The sequence below is a fragment of the Lutra lutra genome, chromosome 1 (genome assembly GCF_902655055.1).
Source record: "Lutra lutra chromosome 1, mLutLut1.2, whole genome shotgun sequence".
NCBI lineage: Eukaryota > Metazoa > Chordata > Mammalia > Carnivora > Mustelidae > Lutra > Lutra lutra.
The window spans coordinates 11,235,750-11,257,529 of NC_062278.1; the positions used below are offsets into that span (position 1 = coordinate 11,235,750).

The following is a 21,780-nucleotide window of genomic DNA, read 5'->3' on the forward strand; positions in this document are numbered from 1 at the left end:
TCTTGGAAATCAAAACTTGGGCAAACCAATGCTTGATGAAGATCCTAATGGTCTTCTCATGGCCACCTCCTCTGCTTGACAAAAACTGAATCTGAAATATTTTAAGCTAGTGCACCTCAAAGTGTACTCTTCAGACCACCTGCACCAACATCACCTCTAAGTGATTATTTCAATGTGGATTGCTAAGCCCTCAGCAGTTCTTAGGGACGCTAAATATTGAGAACTTCTGCCTTAAGTTCACCCGAATGTACAGTAACTTTCCATTCAGAGGGAAAATGGGGTGCCTGAAAGACAGTGCAGTGTGGCAGAAGGGACCAGGGCCCCAGAATTAGGAGGACAGCAGTAGAACTTGGCCATCCTCGTTCGCCTGCAGAATGGAGCTGGTAACATCTTCCTTACTGGGGCCACAGGGAGAGCCAAATGGGATCCTGAAGATGGGCAAATACTTCCCATTAATCAATCAATGTGTGGTATTACTTAGTTATGTTATTATCCCAATTCCAAGAACCTAAATATAGAATTCCTATTTGGTGCTTCCAAAAACAGACCATGTGTTCTAATGATGTTCATGACAAAGGACAGCATTCATGGCAGTCTCATTCATTCATTCATTAATAAATATTTATTGAGGGGCAATTCTTTGCCAGGAACCATGCTGGCATAAACCAGGGGGAAACAGTCATATTCCCTGTCTTCTAAGCACGTAGAGGGCTCTGAAGTACCGCAGGACAAAGACCGGACGGGGTGGGGGCAACGAAAAGCTCACAGAAGTCAAGAGCTAGAAAAGGACCTTCACAGATACAGTTCCTTCACAGAACTGGTAAGAAGTCAGAGATCCAGAGAGGGGACGTGGCTCCACGTCCCCCAGTGAGAAAGTAGCTAGAAAGGTACTCACTTCTTAGTTCTCAGAACTGCTCTTCCTCTGTGTTACTCTTTCCTGCACCAAGAAAAGCAAAGAAGCAAAACAAATACTGAGTTGTTTTTTTCTCCATGTCATCAGAATGAATCATTTGAGTTGACAGCAACAAAATTCTTCCCACTTAATGCAGAACTATTACATTTTTTTATTTCTCATTTAATTTAAAAGCAGTTTACAAAACTGCATACAGAATGGGATCTCGTTTTTGTAAAGGAGGTATCTGTGGCATACGGAGAAAAATGGCTATACAAAACAAAGATTATCAATAGATATTTCCTAGGGGCTACGATTACGGACACTTTTTATTTTCTTCTTTATACTCCTGGAACTTTCTCAGAATTTTCTTAAATGTTCTACAAGGAACACAAATTACTTCTGTAACACCTAAAAATGTTATTTCAAAAATAACGTTGGGTTCTCTTTTTTCTTTTTAAAGTCCATGTGTTTTGCCTTTTTGAAACTAAATCTCACCTCATGAGAGTTTTCTAGAATCTTTTTGTCCAAATTACTTCCAAAAATTAAATGCAGTCTTCATTCTCCAACAAAAGAGATGTGGCATGAAAGAGTCACCTGTCGCCAGACCTCCTCTAAGATAGGCTTTGGATTTATCCAGGCAAAGACTCACTGTAGTCTTGAATTTGGAATCAACTAATCTACAAATATTTCCTGAACCCTACCAAGTTCAAGGAACAGCATTGTGCCCTGTTCTCAGAGGTCAAAGATGCACAAAACATGATCAGAGTCTTCAAGAAATTTGGGATTTCACTGAGGCGGGAAGACATAAAAATATATAAAGTTTAGTAACAAAATGTGATATTGAACAAAGGTGTGATATTGAAAAGCACATTGTGTTTTGGAGCGGCAAAGACTGTCCATCCAAGTAGCCATGGGAGCCAAGTGGTAAACAGGAGACCGAGGGCAGTGGAGAGCCATTGAAGGTTTTTATTTTTTAGCAGGGAGGTAACCTAAGATCTGTGTTTCAAGAAGATTAAGGTCTGTAGAATGTACAATCATATTTGAACAGAGGAGGAAAACAGCTGTAATATACGTCAAGTGGAAAGAAAGCAAGGTTTTAGGTCCAGTTCAGCCACTAATATGGCAACTCTGAACCTGTCGTTTCTACTGCCTATGACTAGTTCCCTCACCAGACAAATGGGAGAACAGATTAGAATCTCTAAGCCCTGCCCAGCTGTCAAAATTCTTTAGTTCCATGATCCAAGCAAGAGTTGCAGTGGTGAGGAGAGGAATGGTCTTACTCTAGCAGGTGCCACTCGGACAGAGCTTCTAAGTCATCTCAGACACCAACAAAATAAGGTCAGATACTCCCTTCTTACTCTTATTTTTAAGCCCTTGGGTGGTTTTGCAGCAAATACTTTCTTCTCATGTGTTCTAATGAGAAATAACTTACATACCATAAAATTCACCCTTTTAAAATAGACAATTTAGCAGTTTTTCACATATTCACAAAGTCGTACAAACCTCACCACTGTCTAAGTCCAGAACATTTTCATCACCTGAAAAAAGAAATCCCGTAACTGTTAGCAGTCACTCCCCACCCATCCCCAGCCCTTGGCAACCACCACTGTACCTTCTGTCTCTGTCAATTTGCCTTTATGTGGACATTTCATATAAACGGAATCATACAATCTGTAGCCTTTTGTGTCTGGTTTTGCTCATTTCTTTCATTCTATTATCAATATCTATCCACGTGGTAACCTGTGTAAGTTCATCCTTTTTATGGCTGAATAGTATTCCTTTGTATAGATAGGCCACATTTTATCTGTTCATCCATCGATGGACATCCGGGTTTTCTCCACTTTTCGGCAGTGCATTAATGTTATGCTCTTGTTTTTCAAGGAAAAGCTATCACAGGAGCTGCCACTGTTTGAATTTAAAAAGAAGTGGAAATTTGGGATGGAGGGAAGGTGGTCACTCCTGGACAGTGACAAAACCGTTTTCATCCACAGTAACTGTTGTAGACATTCGTTCCAACGCCTTTTTCCATAGATACCACAGGGGTAAACAAAATAATTGTATCTCCAGAGAGTGTGTGACTTTAAGTGAAAATTTTCAAGCAGCAAAGCCCATTCCATGGATTAAAAAATGCCACAGGATTAGGGGATAATCTTTAGCTTTCATGTTCTGCCAATGAGAGAGAATTGAGTTTGTAGATTCCCAGGCATGACGGAAGTAGTGTCTCAGCCTATGTGTGACCTGTTTTTCACTCTGTAAACAACCAATTCAAACCCAGGCATTTCAGAGTTTCAGCATTTCTTCTCCTTTTCCCACAGTCCAGGCTGTGAATTTCCTCACTGTATTTTTAGGAGCAGGAAAAACATGAAACACCACTGACCTGTCGATATCCGTGTTACAATGTAAGACCCAAGATGACCTTGTCTTTTCCTAAATCAAACTGAATGAAAAATAAGACCAATAAAATATTTATCCTGTTGACATGAGACCTCTGAGTTCAGACCTTCCTAAGTGCGGGGGGCTGAGGGGAATGGGAAAAAAATAAAACTCAGCTGTATGTTTCCTTCTTGTGGTCCTTTAATAGAATTTCAAAATTATCATACCAGTCAGAAAAAGAGTAGAGCATTTGAGAGCTTTATCACTAAGGAAAAACATTTACTAAGCACCTGTTGTGTGCCAAGAGTGAGGATTTCCATGGTCTCTTGTAATCTAATCAAAGAGAGAAGATCTAGCCATTAAAAATCACCACAGTTTGCTGGTGGCTGTGGGGAGGAGAGGGTGGGGAATAACTGCTAATGGACATGGCATTTCCTGTTGGCCAGACAAAATGTTCTTGAATTAGACAGTGGTAGTAGTAGCACAACCACCTGCAGATAACAACCACTGAAATGTACATTTTTAAAAGGGTATACAAATATATGGTATGTGAATTATATCTCAATAAAATAAAAAATGGAAATCATGATATTGACACATGGTACTATTAACAAAAAGAGTGAAAAAAAACATCTGGTAGTAGGGTACAAGACAGGTCTTCTTTCAGTCTCGGGTTGGCTCCTGAGCAAAAACTGTAGTAAACTTCTCTGCATTCGTTGATGCCCTCCCCAGGCTCTTCCCACAGGGCCCAGGTCTCCCCCAGTTCCCAGCTTGTCCTGGCTCAATGGATGCCCCTGTGCACTGACTCCATGGAAGCTCTCGTAACTACTTTGCCCCCAAGGATGTGTTTCAAGTGAATGCTGCCTGGCTTACAACGTGATTTGGAAATACGCTGCTGGCTGTGTTTTATGCATTTTATCAAGTGTTTTTAACTTTGTACTAGCTGCAACCATGAAGGGCACAGTTTTAGAAGGTTGAAGTTAAATAATAATTTCACACCAGGAAACACTCAGCTGGGGCCACCTATCCTAAGCTGCCTAGGTGGTCAATATTCTGGAGCTCTGGAGGTGGAGTCACATCAGGAGGCTGCTTAGTGGACACCTGGAGAGTTGGGGGCTGGATAATATCACAGTTGAGCCCATGGACTCTTGGAAGATGACTGGCCGTGTAAGCTTGTGTGTGTTCATTAACCTCACTAGACCTCAGTTTCCTCTTCCGTCAAACAGGGGTGATCATATCTATAGGTAACCTACAGGGTATTGAGTAAATGAGTCTACGGTGCTTGGAGATATGGCTGGCATGCACTCACCACTTAATAAACGGTGGCTGCTATTAGGAATATTACTACTTCTTGGGCTGTTCCTGACTGTCCTTAAGGAAAGAAGGTGTTTGCCACATCTAATGTCTTTCAAGGAGGCTGGCAACCTGATTGGGCACATTTCAATTGTCATCCCACTTAAACTGTTGCACTCTAAAATGAGACAGTGAGGTTATGGATCCTGGAGGAACTTAAGTTAAATTCCATGATGGAACCAACAAACCAGACTTTTGCATTCTGACATTGCTCATCAGCTGTAGACTTTAAACTGTTTAAGCCCAAGTGCCCACTCCTCACAGGTTCTCAAAGGCTGGTATGGGATTGTCTGTGCCAGAACCATGTGGGGTGCACTTGTTTAAAATGGGAAATTGCCAGGCCCCACCTAGAACTGCTCCCCAAGAAGGCTTGAGGGAAGAACTTTGCATTTGAAGGAGCTCCTCACAGCCTCTTGGGCATGCTGGAGGGTAAGTGAGAGCCATAGCACTAGATTTGGCTCTGCAGCCCAAGTGCCTACTAACAGTGCCAAGCACATGGTGGATGCTTAAGGCATCTTTGTCTTAATAATAGGGAAAAAAAGACAGGGTGCCTGGGTGGCTCAGTTGGTTAAGCATCTGCCTTCAGCTCAGGTCATGAGTCCAGGGTCCTGGGATCAAGTCCCACATCAGGCTCCCTGCTCAACAGAGAGCTTGCTTCTCTCTCTCCCTCTGCCTGCTGCTCTCCTTGCTTGTGCTCTCTCTCTGTCAAATAAATAAATAAAATCTTTTTAGAAAAAAGAAAACTAATGAAAAAAAATTTATGACTCAGTAAAAATCATGGAAAAATAAATAGGTGGATGAATGGATAATGGAGGAATGAATAGATGGATAATGAATGAATGAATGGATGGATGGAAGGATGGAAGGATGATGGATGGATGATGGATGGATAATGGATGGATGGAAGGATGGAAGGATGGATGGATGGATGGATGGATGATGGAGGGATGGATGATGGATGGATGCATGCATGGACAGATGAAACAGCCACGTGTATCAAGTTTCTTTGTTCCTCTTTATCATGTTGTTCCTGAAGAGGAAACCATTAACATTTATTGAGAGAATTTTGTTCAGGGTAAAAGCAACATATGACTGATGCTAAACACTTAGAAAACACAAAAAAGCAAAAGGAAAGACAAATAAAAATCACCACTCAGAGGTTACCATCCTCAACACATTTGTGTAGTTCCTTCTGGTCTTCTGTGTGATGCATATAAACACAGGAGTGCTTAACAAAAATATCATCCTATTATAACCCAGTACTCTCTGAGCCTGCTTTCTTTAACTTAACAATGCATTATGAATATTTCCTCAACTCAGGAAATTCTTTTTCAGCATAATTTTAGATGGCAGCATAGTATTCCATCATAGATACGCTATGATTTATTTCAACCCCATCCAGTCATTGAATGTTCAAACTCAGTAATTAACTAAAAATGAAATGTACATGTCGATTCTAATTCACGTCTTCAGTGGACATCTGTATTTTTCTAAGTTCCACAGTTGATTTCAATCAGTAGCCAGAATTGATGGCTACTGCCCACAAAAGCCTACTTCTAGAATGTTCTCAGGAAACTTTTGGAGTTAAAACACAAATAAGGAAAATTTCCATGCCTCAAGGACATCAGCAGACCTGGATTTTGTAAACTCTGTTGATTTCAGGGTGCACAGCATTGTCACAGATGACAAGAGGAAAAAGCAGGTACTATTATATCGTCACAAGGGGACCAATGTGTTTCAGTGCCGCCAAGATGGCACCAACTTCATCTCTGATGAACAACCACTTGGAGAGCCACACAGCGATGCTCTGCCAACTGGAATGATTTATTTTTATCATTTCTTTCCCTTTCATTGCTTCAATTAGTTGCCAAGATATGACGGGAGGAGCTTGCTGTCTCTTTGGGGCTGGGATATAGAAGAAACTCCTATGAATTTAAAGACTCAAAGATTAAAGAAAGCCCAGAGTTTATAAAATTGTGTGCAATTTCGTGCTTTTGATTTTTTTTTTTTTAAGATTTTATTTGACAGCAAGAGACACAGAGAGAGAGGGAGTACAAGCAGGGGGAATGGAAGAGGGGGAAGCAGGCTCCTGAGCAGACAGCCCGATGCAGGGCTCAATCCCAGCACCCTGGGATCATGACTCAAGCGGAAGGCAGAGGCTTTAACCCACTGAGCCACCCAGGCGCCCCCGTGCTTTTGATTTTTAAACAAACACCTGTACCAGTTTCTTCTGAACTATAACAAAGGAAAGGTGATTTCTTTAAAAGTTAGGAACTGGGGCGCCTGGGTGGCTCAGTGGGCTAAAGCCTCTGCCTCTGGCTTGGGCCATGATCTCAGGGTCCTGCCTCTCCCTCTCTCTCTGCCTGCCTCTCTGCCTACTTGTGACCTCGGTCATATAAATAAATAAAACCTTAAAAAATGTTTTAAAAATTAAAATAATAAAAATAAAAGTTAGGAACTGATGCAAAGGGAATTGACAACACACCCATGAAGGCTGGATCCGTCTTGGTTGCCCTCATTCCTGCAGCATCTGTCATGATCTAGAGCACAGTGAATGATTGTTAAGTGGGTTAATACTTGAGTGAATGAATGAATGAATGAATGAATGAAGGGATGGTCCTCTATCCCATTTTAAGCCACACAATAGAGATGGTCTGAACTACTCAGCTTTCCTGCAGATTTGGTGTTAGTCTCCAAAGACCAGCCCCCTCATAACTCCTGTATTGCCTAAAAACTCAAAATAGGTAGTCCTTTTATCCAGCAATCCTATGCACAGGATCAAAATCCACCAAAATATATCACCAGTCCCGTCTCCCCCTAGAGAGGTACTCAGTTAGCAAAATGAAAATCTTCAGGATCCCTTACCACATCTGGCTCAAGGGGCCATCTGCAAGGTCACACTAATTCATTCACTGCCGAAACTGTGACTGCATTTAAACCCAGGGGTAGAAAAAGCTTCCTTTATACTCAAATCACCTCCCCTATGCAGTTCCCAGCCCCGTGGGACTGGCTGAGGCCACTGGCCCACTGGTGTTCTCCTGCATCTCCCTTGCTCTGAACTACATGACCCGAGAGGCCCAGCCTAACTTACCAGGAACCTCAAAGCAAGCATTCCTCTCTGGGTGCTTCCTCGCTGAGAAAAACAACAAATGACCGCTCTGGCCCCAAGTTTGATTGACACTCCCTTGCGCAGTACATCCCACTGTGGGATCCAGAAAGATCACAGCTCTCCCCTGGGCGGTTCAGAATCCCACCGCACCACACACCCCAGTCCCCTTTCCACCAGCACGTCCCCTCCAGTGGGCATGCATTCCTTGCCCTGACTTTTACTTTCGCTTTTACTACAGCCAAATAATTGTGCAAAGAGGAAAAAAAAATGGGTAATTTCCCCTTTTTTTTTTTTACCATATAATTTCCTGTTTCCCGCCAAACTCCAACAAAGCCTCTACTGTTCCCACGTTTTTATTTGCACCAAATATACATATACTCTTTTTTTTTTTTTTTTTTTTTTTTTTTTTTTTAGGTAAATGGTGTTCAATGCTTTCTTGTTGACCAGTATGTCGTGAGAGCTGATGGTTGCTGCAGGAAGCCTGAGGGCTGAGGAGGCCCAGGGAGGACTTGAAGGAACATTAGAGGGGCGAGCTGCTGTGGCTTCTGAGACTGGCTTCCACACTGAGGCTGGGCAGTGGGAAGGAGAACAGTACTTGTCTGAGCCCCAAAACACACGCAGCCGGCAGGAGAGCATCTCTCAGGGACCGTTTCGCTGGTCAGACCTGATTCTTGCTCGCTGGGTAAGCACCAACACTGAGGTTTGAACAAGGAAAGCTCTAGAAATGGTTTCTGAAGCCAGAGGCTACATCTGCAACGTGAGGAGATGGCTCCCCCCAGTGTCGGGATGGTTCTTTGGAAACCCAAAGGAAACTAAGCCAGAGCCATGACCTTGACCACTTCAAGGTGGTGTGACCCACAGGCCTGGAGGAGAAGGGGAAGGAGGAGGCAGGTGCCCAGGTTGGGGGGCGAGTTGCCCCAAAGCCGGTCCTCCCTCTGTCGCCCCCAGATCCTGCGTTCAATGCTGCAAACCCCCCAACACAACTTTCTCCAAAGATTCAAAAAAGCCACTAGGCTTCTTTTTTTTTTTTTTTTTTTAAATAATGTTTTTTATTTGCTCTTTTCCTCTTTTCCTTTGTAGCAGATGCACCAAACCCTACAGATAAACAGTTAGGGTCATATGGTCACAGTACGTAGAATCCCATTGTCTCCCCCAACATCTTTTCTTGCTCAAAGCCTGATCCTTTCCAGCCTGGGGGCCTCCTGCTGAATGCCAGGACCTCCCAAAAACCCCCTTTAATGGGGAAGTGCCATAGACCTGTACAGAAGCCCCCAGCATCATTTTCCTATTCTTAGGTTCACACGGAAAGCTGGCTACCTATGAAGTTCGAAAACTTCTCAGGGCTGCCAGCCTGTGGCCCTGAGAAAGTACATGGTTCTGGTCTGCTACAAAGGATCCGTTCACAGTTTTCAAAATAAATTCACTAGAGAACAGAACCAAAAGAGAGAGAGAGAGAGAGAATTGATGTAGAATTCGGTCCAATATAAAGAAATACACAAATAATGCAAATATTTCCCAAGTCCTTTCAGTGTCACAAACTGTGTAGGGGAAAATCATATTATCATCCTTTGCTCTAAAGATACCAGCCTCAGTAGGCATTTGACAAAGCTAAAGAAAATGGCCCGAGGCTGGAGGAGTCAATGCTAAAGCAAGGAAAGAAACCTTGAAAGTGCTCTGGTTCACCTTGGAGGCTGGTCCTTTATAGAATGTGTCCACTTCAAGCCATTCCCCTTCATGTCAGAAGCTGAGTGTTACTATAAGTTAGGACAGTGTCTCTCTCCTTTATGGGGCACATAAGGAAGTGACAAGATCATGAATCTCTCTTTTTTTTTTTTTCTGATTTTGGTAATGACACATTCTCATTAAAGAAAAATACAAAATATAGTTTGTCATTTTTTTCCCTCGGTGTCATTAAATATTTTCCTATGTCATGAAATATTTTTTGAAAATCTCATTGTAATGGTTGCACAATGTCCTACTTTTAAAACCATTCTTTAATGCTAAGACATGTTTCCTTTTTCTTTTTTTTTTTCTTTTCTGTTTTAAAGTGAAACAAAATAGAGGAACATAGGAGAAAATAAAAGAAGAGAGAGGGAGGGAGGCAAACCATAAGAGACTCTTAACTCCAGGAAACAAACTGGGGGTTGCTGGCGGGGTGGGGAGATGGGGTAACTGGGAGATGGGCATTAAGGAGGGCACGTGATGTAATCAGCACTGGGTGTTGTACGTAACTGATGAACCACTGGATTCTAGTCCTAAAACTAATATTACGCTAGATTTTAACTAACTAAAATTTGAATAAAAGCTTGAAATATTTTTTAAACAGTGAGTGTAGTAAACATTTTGAACATTAACCTTCATTCAGATTTCTGAGTTTCTGGGTCAAGGGGAAAGTCACTTAATTTGTTGAAACATGCAGTTAAGGGTCTCATGACCCCATGCCTCTGTTCTCCATGCCAGCATATGGTGCCTTTGCAGAGGAAATACAACTGGGAAAAATATTTGTTTTGAATTGAAACTCAGCGTAAAATTAAAAAGTTGAGATTTGACGTTTAGGTTTTGTTATCACAACTTTTAAACAATTCAAGGTTATCCAGAGAGAATGTACTATAAAAGCAGTATGCTAAGTATTTTCCCTTCTTCTATAGAATAACAATTTTTTTTTCCTTTCCAAATTCTCTATTCTTGCATAGCAGGAATTATGGCAGTCACACAGCTGGGAAACTGCTGGCTGATTGCCCTCGAGGGTGGCATCTGGGACCCTGGCCTGTCACTGCAGTGTTTTGCCTGTGGTGAGAGTTCAGCAGACACCCACCAATCCAAGAGCAGGTGGAAGGGAGGTTGAAATGCAAAGACATCAGGCTTCAGGGCTTCTGCTGTGTTTCTCCCATACTCCAAATCACCAAGATATAAGCAGTATACACCAGCATCAGAATCCCACGCTCAGAAATACATCCTGACACCCAGGACTGTCATTTCCTCCATGAGCTGCCCGAAAAGGATCTGAGAAATTTCCGCACCTACAAAGTGGGGGAGTACCAGACTACCTAATCTTAGAGTTGTCCTGACACTCAACATGAAAATGAAACCATATATGTGGTTTAAATGAGCCCTAAAACTCAAGTAATCACATTAAATAAACCATGAAATAAATTAATCATTAAATAACTCTAAAATTCAGATAATCACAAACTACTCTTATGGCCACATCCAAGGGGCTGGAGAGCATTGGGGGTAAATATTAAGAAAGCAGAGGGCATCTCCCTGGTGTTATGCAACCTTACAGTTCACTTACAATGATCAATACAATAGAGAGTCTAGAATCTTCCAAGTATGTCTGACCCCAGAACTTTTGATTTGCATTACATCTAATAACACCCACATATTAGGAAACATGGGTTTGGGGGTTTGATTTCACATAGAATGTAAGGTCTCTGAAGGCAAGCACTTTGTCTTGTACCCCGCTGTATCTTCAAGGCATAGAAGAGCTGCCTGCATATAATAGGTACTCAATAAAATTTACATTCATTGCATAATGAATATACTTTCTATTAAGCTGATTTGAAAATAGCATCTGAAAAGAGTTTGCATAGTGAAGTGAAACATGGTTTTTTATGCTCTGCTAGTAAAAGTGTAAATAGGTTAAGACTTTTGAAAAGCAGAAAGTATGGTAAAAAGCAGCCTGGTGAAGAACTTTTAAAGTGTTCCTACCCTCTCACCAAGTTGTGCTGCTTCTGGAAATTTATTTGGATGTTATTCTAAGTATGAAAAACAAAAGTTTGCATTTAAGATGCTCAGGAGATGTAGTATTATTTAAAATGGAAAAAAAAACACCTGAAAATGATCTGAATTATGTTCAAAAATCACTGAATAACTAAGATACAAAATATCCACTTGATGGGTTATTCTGTGCATAATATGCTTATGGAAATGATATAACTTAGAAATATTCTTATATTGTAAGCATGTATTCACAAACCATATATAATTTAGAATCCTTTTTTTCTTGTATTAAGGAAAAAGGCAAGAAACTAAATTATATAGGAATTGTAAGCCATATATGTAATAAATGCATATATATATAATATGTTTTTAAAATGCAGAAAAAAAAAACCTAACATTGAGTGCTACTCTGTCATGCATTTGCTGTAAATACTTTACATACATCTAACTTCTTATTTTCCCAATAATCTATAAGGCAGTCACTATTGCAATGCAATAGTCCGTATAATACTAAAAAAATGCTGGGAGATAACACACCCACATAGTGACAACAGCTGCCCCTGAGTGATCGAAAAGACAGCAACTACGCGCCTTGCACTTTCCTGCATTTTTACAAGTGTTTCGTAGTGATGAGAAAACTGCACTCTAAAAGGGTAAATTAATGAATTAATCTGTGTTCCTATAATATATCTGAACAGGAAAAAAACTTTTTAATTGCTAACAGGACCCCTTTATTTCAACAGGGAACTCCGGTCCGTGCTCTACTCGCCAGTTCTCTTCTATACAGAAGAGAAAAATAAAAGGAAGCTCCATTTAGGGTGAAATACGTTGAAAATCGGTTATTTTTACGAATGCAGAGAAACTGGCCAAGGCTACTGTTGGGTTTCCAGTTTCTATGTCGCCTTTGCTCAAACCCCAAGATAATCTCAGATAATCACTCCGCCCTACCCAGAATGAAGAATTTAGTCACCAGAAGCTCACATGCCCTCACAAATCAACGAGTCAGTGGTGAGATGTGGAGATAAGGGTGTGGAGGTAGAGGAGCAGTCAGGGCCCAGGCACTGGACAAGAAGAACCCGCAGGGGCAACGGGAAGGTTCATTTCTTTTTCTGCAGCGGGAGGAACTGTCCTTGATACACCCTTTGGAGCGGTAGAAAGAAGGGGTAAAAAGATGCTAATAAAGCTAGCTATGAATGTGAAGTTGATCACATGCCACCTATTTATCTAAATGGCAACTTAAAAACTAGGGACAATAAATCCATCCTACACTAAGGACCATTTAGTAACGCAAGCATTTTATCTTACGGCGTTGTCCGTGCCCACTAGCTCAACGGGTCCAACCCACTTCTAAAGACCACAAATCCCAGCCTGACTGCGACCTCTGCGCATGCGGCCTGAAGACCTACGCCTACATTTCCCAGCAGGCCGAGCGGCTACGCTGACGCACGCGTGCGCCCTTGCGTCCCTCCCTCTGACTCGGGTTTGACCTACAGCCTCCTGGACAAGATGGCTGCCCCAGCAGTGTCTGGCTTGTCCCGGCAGGTGAGAGAACGGAGGTCCTGAAAACTAGCGAGACGATCCCTCCTAGGGTGAAACGTACCAGGTCGTTAAGGGCCACGGGGTGAGGCCACAGCTGGGGAAGCGTGGCCGCCATTCAGCGTTGTGGGGCCCTGCGAGTGGGGGCGACACAGGAGCTCAGACGGCCCTGCCTCCCTTCTGTGGACGCTCGCGGGGCAGGTGGTGCAGGGTGACGCGTGCCTGACCTTGGCGACCCCCGAGTACAGCCTCGGGAAGCAGGCAGCTTGAGGACCAAGGGAGAGGGGGGCCGCAAGGAAAGGACACGGCCCACCCCTAAAATCACTTAACTTCTGTAGCGGTGGTTAAACCGGTCAGGGGTCACCAGTAATGCTAAGGATTATTTGCAAAGCCCATTTCACTTTTTTATAAAGAAAATGAGACGGAGAGGTTTAAATGACTCGTCCTTGGCAGCTCAACCAGGAAGGGGTAGGTAGAGCTGAGATTCGAACCCACAGTCACACAGAAGATGGAGTTGGAAAGAAAATTCGTACTCTTTACATATAAACTACGTATCAGCACCATGCTTTGCGTATCATGACACCTTGCAGCTTAGGTAAGTTGCCTGTAAGTGATAAGTCTTTTAATCCCCACAGCCAGTTGGTACAATACACAACAGAACTGAAATTATTTAAAGGTGACCCGGGCTTTTGCAGATTTTTTAAACAGTGGGTCCCAGCTCTATTCCTTGGTAGACAAGATACATTTCTCAGAGCTAGGGGCTGTGCTTACATCAGAGTGCTGCAGTTAATCTTTATTTTTCTATAGCATTTGGAGTCTAAGAAAGTGACATCTCGTGCACATCGTGATTGCAGTCTTCCCATTTTTTATTAAAGTCCTTGCTCATGGGTGGTAACATAAATGCCAAAAATCTTGTGTTTTTTTGAAACCTGTATTTCAGCCAGATTTGTGTTTTCTCTCTTACATGGATGTCCTAGCCTTTCCTTGTTCCTAGCAAATGAAGGACTTGGTGGGAAAGCAAATTTCCCAGGCAACTAGGGATGATTCTCAGTGGGGAAATTGACTTCTGGGTAATAAAGAGCAGCTCATGTAACCTACGTGATGATGCTCAGAAACTAATAATTTAAAATGTTTTTATTGTTTTGAAGGTGCGATGCTTTAGTACAACAGTGGTCAGGCCGTTTTCCAAGCTCGTGCGGGTATGTCAACTTTTGTATTTGTAATTAACTGTAAAATAGATGAAAGTGTGTGAGTCAAACAGCAGTACAATTAGGGCATAGATTTTTGTATAAGTACTACCTAAACCTTTCTGCATGAATTGTGGTTTCCAAAATGTGACGTGTGCATGGGGGTAGAGAATGGAATAAGTTGAATGCCTGGTGTGCAACAGGCCCGTGCATTACCTTTGTGAGACTTTCTTAAAACCCCATTACAGTGATGGAAAGTAGACGGTCTTCCCGTTTACAAAAACGGGAACGGACTCTGGGAAAACCTGCCTAAGGTTACTCAGCTTGGTCTTAGAGCTGGACTGGAACTAAATCTTTCTCATTCAAGGCCTGAGCTTTCCCACTACAACCATACCGCACCGCCAAGCATATGTAGTCATATATTGATGATGGTGTGTGGGGAAAAGGCTACAGTGTCTTGTGAGAAATCGTTCAAGCATGAGGCACTCAGTAAGTTGCTAAAGAGCTCTGTTAAACTGAACATGGGTGAGGAGGCACTGTAGGGGGAGTTTATAATGTTATTATGAAATATATAAAAATACCCTGGTGTATGTTTCGTAAATACCTGTTTTCTTGGCTCTAATGTGCAAAACGGGCTTCTATCAGTGTTTAAAATCTCCAGTACTTGGAACTGACCAGTTACTGTGTTCCAAGGAAGCATAAGCTCATCTCAGAATTAAGGTAACTGATTTCTATAGTTAGAGCTGAAAAGGACACCGTGTTTCCTCAGCACCTTGTTTTAAGATGAAAAATACGGAAGTTCGAAGATTGAGTGACCTGGCCAAGGAGACAGCCCTGATTTGTTTGAGAATTGCCCTTCACAATAGCTCCTTGATGACCTGTTTAAACTGTTTTGTGCTTTAAGTGATGTCATTTTTTTAATATACATATTTAATGCTCCTCTTGGTAATATGCTGTCTTAACTGATTTTCTTTTACTCTTCCTCCCCTACCCCATCCTTTTTTTAAAGCCACCTGTTCAGGTATATGGTATCGAAGGTCGCTATGCCACTGCTCTTTATTCGGCTGCATCGAAACAGAATAAACTGGAGCAAGTAGAGAAAGAATTGTTGAGAGTAGCAGTAAGTAGCGTTTCTGTTCATTACTTACTAAATTTCCATTGTGTGTTTTTTGCTTTAATTATCTGACCATGTATCCCTAATGAGGTATATCCTAAAAGAAAATGGAGTACCAAAAAAAGGGGGGGGGGGGTTCTGTAACCATGTTGGTAGTGAGAGTAGTGCGTCTTAGTATTCTGAACCTATTGTATAATAGGTACAGGCAGATGCATATCAAGGATATTAATATTAGGAACCAAGATTTGGGGCTAAGAGAAGAAATAGAAGTCCCCTTTGAAAATCTGTGTTTGTATTTCAGGTATTTCCAAAATAGTCTTTAGAAAGTGTATTATAACCTTCTCTACCAGGAATTTATTTTCTTTATGAAGTCTTTCCTCAGTTTCAACTTTTATTTTATTCCCAAGATGTGAGAGGAAAATGACCAGAGCATGCCGAGCAGCAAAATTAGGAAAGGTGTATGGGGTCCGTAATGGTAAGAGAGATCTGACAAAGATCATGAAGCTTACAGGGGAAAGTTTATTTTTACATTTTTTTTAACATAAAAGGAGTTTATGTTAACAGAATTGAATTAACAGAAGTCTGCTCTGTAAATTAAAGAGGAGAATCTCTGCTGTAATTTGAACTCCGTTTTCTAGTTAACAAGTTCTGCCCATTTTGTCGCTTCCCCTTCTCTTTTCGCTTTGTAGTTGCCACCCCCAACAGTAAGTTCTAGATAAAAGAAGAATCTAATATATACTCTCCCCAGAAAAATTTTTGCTCTTTTTTGGTTTTATGTTTTAAGAAGTTCTCTTATTCTTAATCTGCTTATTTTTAAAGATTTTTTTATCTTACTGTTTGGGAGAAAAAAACCCTCACAGGCTAGTCATATAGGATAATACTTAACATATTTTGTACATTTTTCATTTTAAGCTTTTTTTCGGAACTTTTGTCCTCGCAGACAATAACGTTAGCTCTCTGTTCCTTTTTTGTCCAGTTATCTCCACAGATAATGCTTGCGGTCTTAGTTGGTGCGATTACGGCCCACACGGAGCCAACAGCCTTACTGTTGGAGACGCTTGGGAGAAGGGTAGCAAGAGCAGGCAGGATCACACATGGCAATTTTTGGAGGCGATAATGACTGCCCGCAACTTGCTGTTCACACCCATGTTAAGCCTGAACAGTGGTGTTCGCGTTCATGAGCATGACCTGGGTTGTGGTCATTAGAATGGGATTTGACTAAAACCTGGAGACCAGTTAAGATGCGGAGACCTAGAAAGGAGGCAGTTACCTGAGGACGCTATAGAACATTAGTGTTTCGGAACTGGCAGGAAAGTGTGGTGCCACGCAGGTGCCATGAGCTGCCCGCTGGGTGGTACAGCAGAAAAAGATGAGAAACATGAAGGACTGCAGTCCCCTAACGCCAGAAAGCGCTTTCATTTGTGTGACTCAGCAGTTTTTAGGGGGAAATATTGTTTCTATGGAGTCACTCAAATTGTTTTAGCCTGACAGGCAGCCTAGATTAGAACCAGAATTCCAGCCAGGAGCCTGGGAGAAGGGGCTACTGGAGGTATTTAACTGGAAGGTGTCCAGATGGAAACAGCCATTGGTTCATTGAACTCTGGCCCGATACTGAGGCGAGCAAGGTGCCGGAAGCTGCCCTGGGTCACTGAAAATGGACACTTATGAAATAACAAAATGGAGATGCATGGGGGGGGTGTCTCCTGTTAGCTGCACTTCCCACTGTTTGTCCCTCTCCCTCCCAGCCAGACTGAGGCTGCTCTGGAAACACCAGAGGTCTCGTGGGGCTCTATAAAAGGCTGGACGGAGTCAGGATCAGACTGAGACGGAGAGGCCCCCGGAAAGTGCATGACAAGGAGGCCTCCTTTGCCATCAGACCTCCTTTCTAGGTCTGCACGTGAGTGTTGGCGTCACTGGCCCCGTAGTATGGTAAAATCTAGGGTCCTACTTGCATTAAATACATTAGCGTAGGCAGTCCTTGAACCTTTTGGCTGCTTAGTTTTTTTCCTCTCTTGAAAAGCAAAAACAAATTTAAGAAACTTTATATAAAGTATTTTTAAATTTTTTCAAGAAATACCATTATATTCTGATAAAATCAAGGTACACTGCATTCTCAAAGGAAAGAAAATTACTTGACTCTAAACTTTTCTTCATATGTGCTTGAGTGCTGATTTAATTAACAAAATACGTGATTCATAATGTATGTTGTAGCAGCTAGGATTATTAATGCTGTAATATTTTTTGGTACTTTCAGCAAATCTTGAAGGAACCCAAAATGGCTGCTTCCATTATGAATCCCTATATAAAGCGTTCCGTGAAAGTGAAAAGCCTAAATGACATGAGCGCAAAAGAGAGATTCTCTCCTCTCACATCCAACCTGATCAGTAAGTATTAGATCTTTCCCACTGAAGCCCCTGAAAATCTTGCTACCGGAAATGGGGTCCATGGACCAGGAGCCATTAGCATCGCCTGCCTTTTGGAAGTGGAAAACATCAGGACTTAACCATCCTGCTGAATCAGAATCTGCGCCTTAACTAGCTCCCCATGTGGATTAATTGTTTATGCATTAAAGCTTGAGGAGCACTGTCCAAAGCGTATTAAGATGTAAGAAAGTAATCGTAGTCAGTACTTTTAGCCTATGGAGAAGACCAGCGGGATTCATACCAAGAAAATGGTTTGGAGCCAGTGGTTGTGACTCTGTCCTTGATGACATTTGCATTCTTTGGTGCATTTGGCTTGCTTTTAAAGTCCCTTGGTCAACCAGAATACGAGCTCCGAAGAAAGTGCGTTCGTGTCGTCATCTTTGAATATGGATCTATGTTAATTTGAGGTTAGATTCCAACCAGAAGTAAGAGAGTCACGTGGCAAGCTGTGAAGAAGATAGCCGTTGCAGATCTGTGAGACCTCCCCCCCACACCCACCCTGCTAATTTAGATGTGAGTCAGTGCTGGTTCTTTGCAACACTGAGTATACTTTTTATTTTTTTTTTTTAAGATTTTATTTATTTGTCAGAGAGAGAGGAGAGCGAGCGAGCACAGGCAGACAGAATGGCAGGCAGAGGCAGAGGGAGAAGCAGGCTCCCCGCCAAGCAAGGAGCCCGATGTGGGACTCGATCCCAGGACGCTGGGTTCATGACCTGAGCCGAAGGCAGCTGCTTAACCAACTGAGCCACCCAGGCGTCCCCTGAGTATACTTTTTAAATAACGAGTTGCATCTTCTTAATTCACATTCTCGAAGGACGTTGAATATGCTGTGTTAAGACTACAAATCTAAGCTTGCTTTTGAGGTGAATATAATATCTCCTGAATAATCTGTTTCGAGTGAGGTTCATCTTACTGAGACACCTTCCCTTCCCCAGATTTGCTTGCGGAGAACGGTCGCTTGGACAACACCCCTGGAGTCATTTCTGCCTTTTCGACCATGATGAGCGTCCACCGTGGGGAAGTACCGGGCACAGTGACCACCGCATCTGTAAGTGACAGCCTGGTGCCGCTAGGTTTGCTTTGACCTGTCATGAGTCACATTTTGCATAATGAACAGAAAAAAATGGGCTGGAATCCAGGAATTGGTAAAGGTGACTTGTCACTTGGAGGTTGACTTCAGCTCTTATACAGCTCTGCCCTGGAAGGGCCAGTGCATATCTTCTTAGTGCCTCCCTAACCTGTGACCACTCAGAAGGACCAGACTGGTTAAAAATGTATTGGGAAGTAGTGGTTATTTTCCTTTACAAGTTGGAGTTATTTTGTAAATACCTTATTAAGTAGGCTCTTGAAACTAGGCTGTCTAATTTCTGTGGTGGTGAATGGGAGCGTTCAGCACCTAGGCCCTTTGATCTTGTTGTGTTGCTGCAATGGGCTATAATGACAACATTTTTTTGAAACCTGCTATATGCTTGGTACTTTATAACTTATTTTAATAGCAGAGTTCCATGTGAGGTAGAATTATCCTTCCTTTATAGATAAGGAAACACAAGGAAATTAAGCGGCTTGCCCAAGGTGACAAAACATGGAATCAGGATTTGAACATGGGCCTCTCTTGCAGAAGTGCATGTTCCGTAAGCTACACTGCGTCCCCAGAATTAATTTTGTTGGTGTCTTAAATACCTGTTTCCTTCCTATTGCAGTTCACTTGCTACAGGAAAGCAACCTGTGGGGCTTAATTATCAGCAGAGGATGGTAGATTGGCTTGGAATACACAGCACCTGACCTTGTCTGGTATTTCTGGTGTTTATAAGATACTCTGACTCTCCAAAAGAGCACAATGTCAGAGAGACATTTTAGCACGTAGTAACATTTGCACACTTGTAGCTCCGTTGTTGGTGCCACCAAAGCACGTAACAGGCCAAGAATCAGCACAGCTCAGGCCTTCACCCCAGCGCCCTGGGACCACAGCAGCTCTGCCCAGCGGGAGCCCGGGCGAGGCTTCACCGGGCAGGTGGTCACACTGTCCCCGTGGCTAAGCCCTGGTACGGGTCACTCAGAGATCTAAGGACCTGATTTCTTTAAAGGTGCCTATTGTTGTAAAAGTTTTTTAGAACCAACTGTTGCTAATGCTTTTGAAGCTGAAACTTCTTGAATAAATAGGTTTCCACTGTTTGAAAACAAAACAAAAAATCACTTCTTGATTAATGATTAAGATCATTAATCTTGATCAAGATCATTAATCTTGATTAATGATCAAGTAAGAGCTTCTCGCTGCCCTGAATCCTCTAGATTCCAGGAGATGGTGGGTGTAAAATGCCCGGCACCTAGTATGCATCTCAGTGGAAGGTGTGCACATACTTCGAAGTTCTCCCACCTTGGAGGCTTGGCGAATAGTGTTTTGATGAAACACCGATGGACTTGGGGCACCTGGGGGCCTCAGTCAGTTAAGTGTCCTACTCCTGATTTCAGCTCAGGTCATGATCTCAGGCTTGTCCAAGCCCCTGCTTCAGGTTCTAGCTCAGTGGGGAGTCTGCTTGTCCCTCTTCCTCTCCCCACCCCCCCACATATGCACACTCTCTCTTTCCCTCTCTTAAATAAATAAATCTTAAAAAACAAAACACTGATAGATTTTACAGCACCACCCCTCACAAGAGATGTTGTTAGATCTGTGCAAAGACAAAACACTTTTCTGCTAGCTTTTGGACTCCCAGATGTCGGGGTGGGGAGCTCAGATTTATGACAGGTGAGAGACCTCTTCTTCAGCCTGACTCGCCCACATCTCACCAGGAGTGGGGTCAGCAGGGGCTGAACTGCCAGTGCTCGCTCTGTCAGAGGAGAGGACAGAGCTGCCGACCCCCTCCCCTGGCCCTCCCTGAGGCTGCGAGAGGGTAGGGGCATGCCTCTAGAGCTCCTGCTAACTGCGGGGCTTTGGGGTTCAAGGACCAGGTTAAACTGCAGCTTTCCCCCCGGGGGAAATAGCTGCACAGAGAAGAGGCTGTGTCCTCAGGCATCATTCAGGTCAGGGTTTTCCCTTGTGCCTGGGTCTGAGCGGCACTGCTAGTCCCCGTGCCGCAGAGACGGGGAGGGAGCGGTGCTCACAGGGCTCCAGCAGCTCCACCCGGGGATTCACCAGGCCGGTCTTGTGGGTGTGTGCCCGTGAGATTTTCGGCCTTTTACTGTGGAAAGTTTCTGTTGTGCTTTATTTAAATTTAAAGGGTGGTTTTGTCCCTTTTTAGCCTTTAGATGAAGCCACTCTGACTGAATTAAAAACGGTTCTGAAGAGCTTCCTGAGTAAAGGCCAAGTCTTAAAATTGGAAGTTAAGGTAAGTTTCTAATTATGTCTGGTATCGTCTCCTCTTGTTGTCTGACAGTTTAATGACTGTGGAAAGTGAAAAATTAAATCTGATGATATACTCAGTTGCTTGTACTGGAAATTTTACATTTTCGACTTAAATGATTGCAGATTCCAGGCACAGTTTGACTTCTGCTTTTCTCTAGATGTAATTGTGACACCCTGATTATGCAGCATGTAGACCTTTCAAAAGCATTTTTCATCTTTCCGTTTGATCAGTGAAATGTCAGTGCTTTTTCATGTTTCCAACCTGTGTTCTAGACTGATCCGTCAATCATGGGTGGAATGATTGTCCGTATTGGAGAGAAATACGCTGATATGTCTGCGAAAACCAAGATTCAGAAGCTGAGCAGGGCCATGCGGGAGGTTTTCTGAAAGTGCTGATTTTCTGTTGGGGAAAATTCCTAAACTTGGAGCAACAATAAAATGCTTCCTGAACAGAACGTCGTGTTTTCTGTCTTTTTTGAAGTGGAAATCCGGGAGCCTTATTTTTATATCTTTATTTCAGAATCCCCCTGGTTGAAAGGTTAAAGGGCCCATTGTTTGGAGATCTTAGTTTGTGTAGATTATTCTTAGGAACTTATGGAAGCTTGTATCATTACAAGAAACAGTTAAGGGGCATCTGGGTGGCTCAGTTAAGCACCTGCCTTCGCCTCAGGTCATAATCTTATGGTCCTGGGATCAAGCCCCACATCAGGTTCCTGGCTCAGTGGGG

General features: G+C 42.7%; 1 protein-coding gene and 1 long non-coding RNA gene across 2 annotated transcripts; one reads left to right on the plus strand and one right to left on the minus strand.

Moving 5' to 3' along the window:
• Window positions 1-364: 364 nt before the first annotated feature.
• LOC125094999 (uncharacterized) lies at window positions 365-12,778 on the minus strand. The gene is made up of 3 exons (XR_007125763.1): window positions 12,424-12,778; window positions 896-937; window positions 365-428 (listed from the first exon to the last, which is right to left on the minus strand). It is a non-coding gene; the product is annotated as an uncharacterized LOC125094999 (long non-coding RNA).
• A 93-nt stretch (window positions 12,779-12,871) lies between these two features.
• Window positions 12,872-21,508, plus strand: ATP5PO (ATP synthase peripheral stalk subunit OSCP). The gene is made up of 7 exons (XM_047720709.1): window positions 12,872-12,995; window positions 14,138-14,188; window positions 15,186-15,296; window positions 17,545-17,674; window positions 18,649-18,761; window positions 20,950-21,036; window positions 21,327-21,508. Exons 1-7 carry the CDS (start codon window positions 12,960-12,962, stop codon window positions 21,438-21,440), a joined length of 642 nt encoding a protein of 213 aa, XP_047576665.1. The 5' UTR covers window positions 12,872-12,959; the 3' UTR covers window positions 21,441-21,508.
• The last annotated feature ends 272 nt before the right edge of the window (window positions 21,509-21,780 follow it).

Excerpts from the sequence above, each read along its gene's own strand:
- ATP5PO (XM_047720709.1), top strand. The coding sequence starts at position 12,960 with ATGGCTGCCCCAGCAGTGTCTGGCTTGTCCCGGCAG. Across the intron at positions 17,675-18,648 it reads TCTCACATCCAACCTGATCA|ATTTGCTTGCGGAGAACGGT; the intron begins GTAAGTATTAGA and ends TCCCTTCCCCAG. Across the intron at positions 18,762-20,949 it reads GCACAGTGACCACCGCATCT|CCTTTAGATGAAGCCACTCT; the intron begins GTAAGTGACAGC and ends GTCCCTTTTTAG.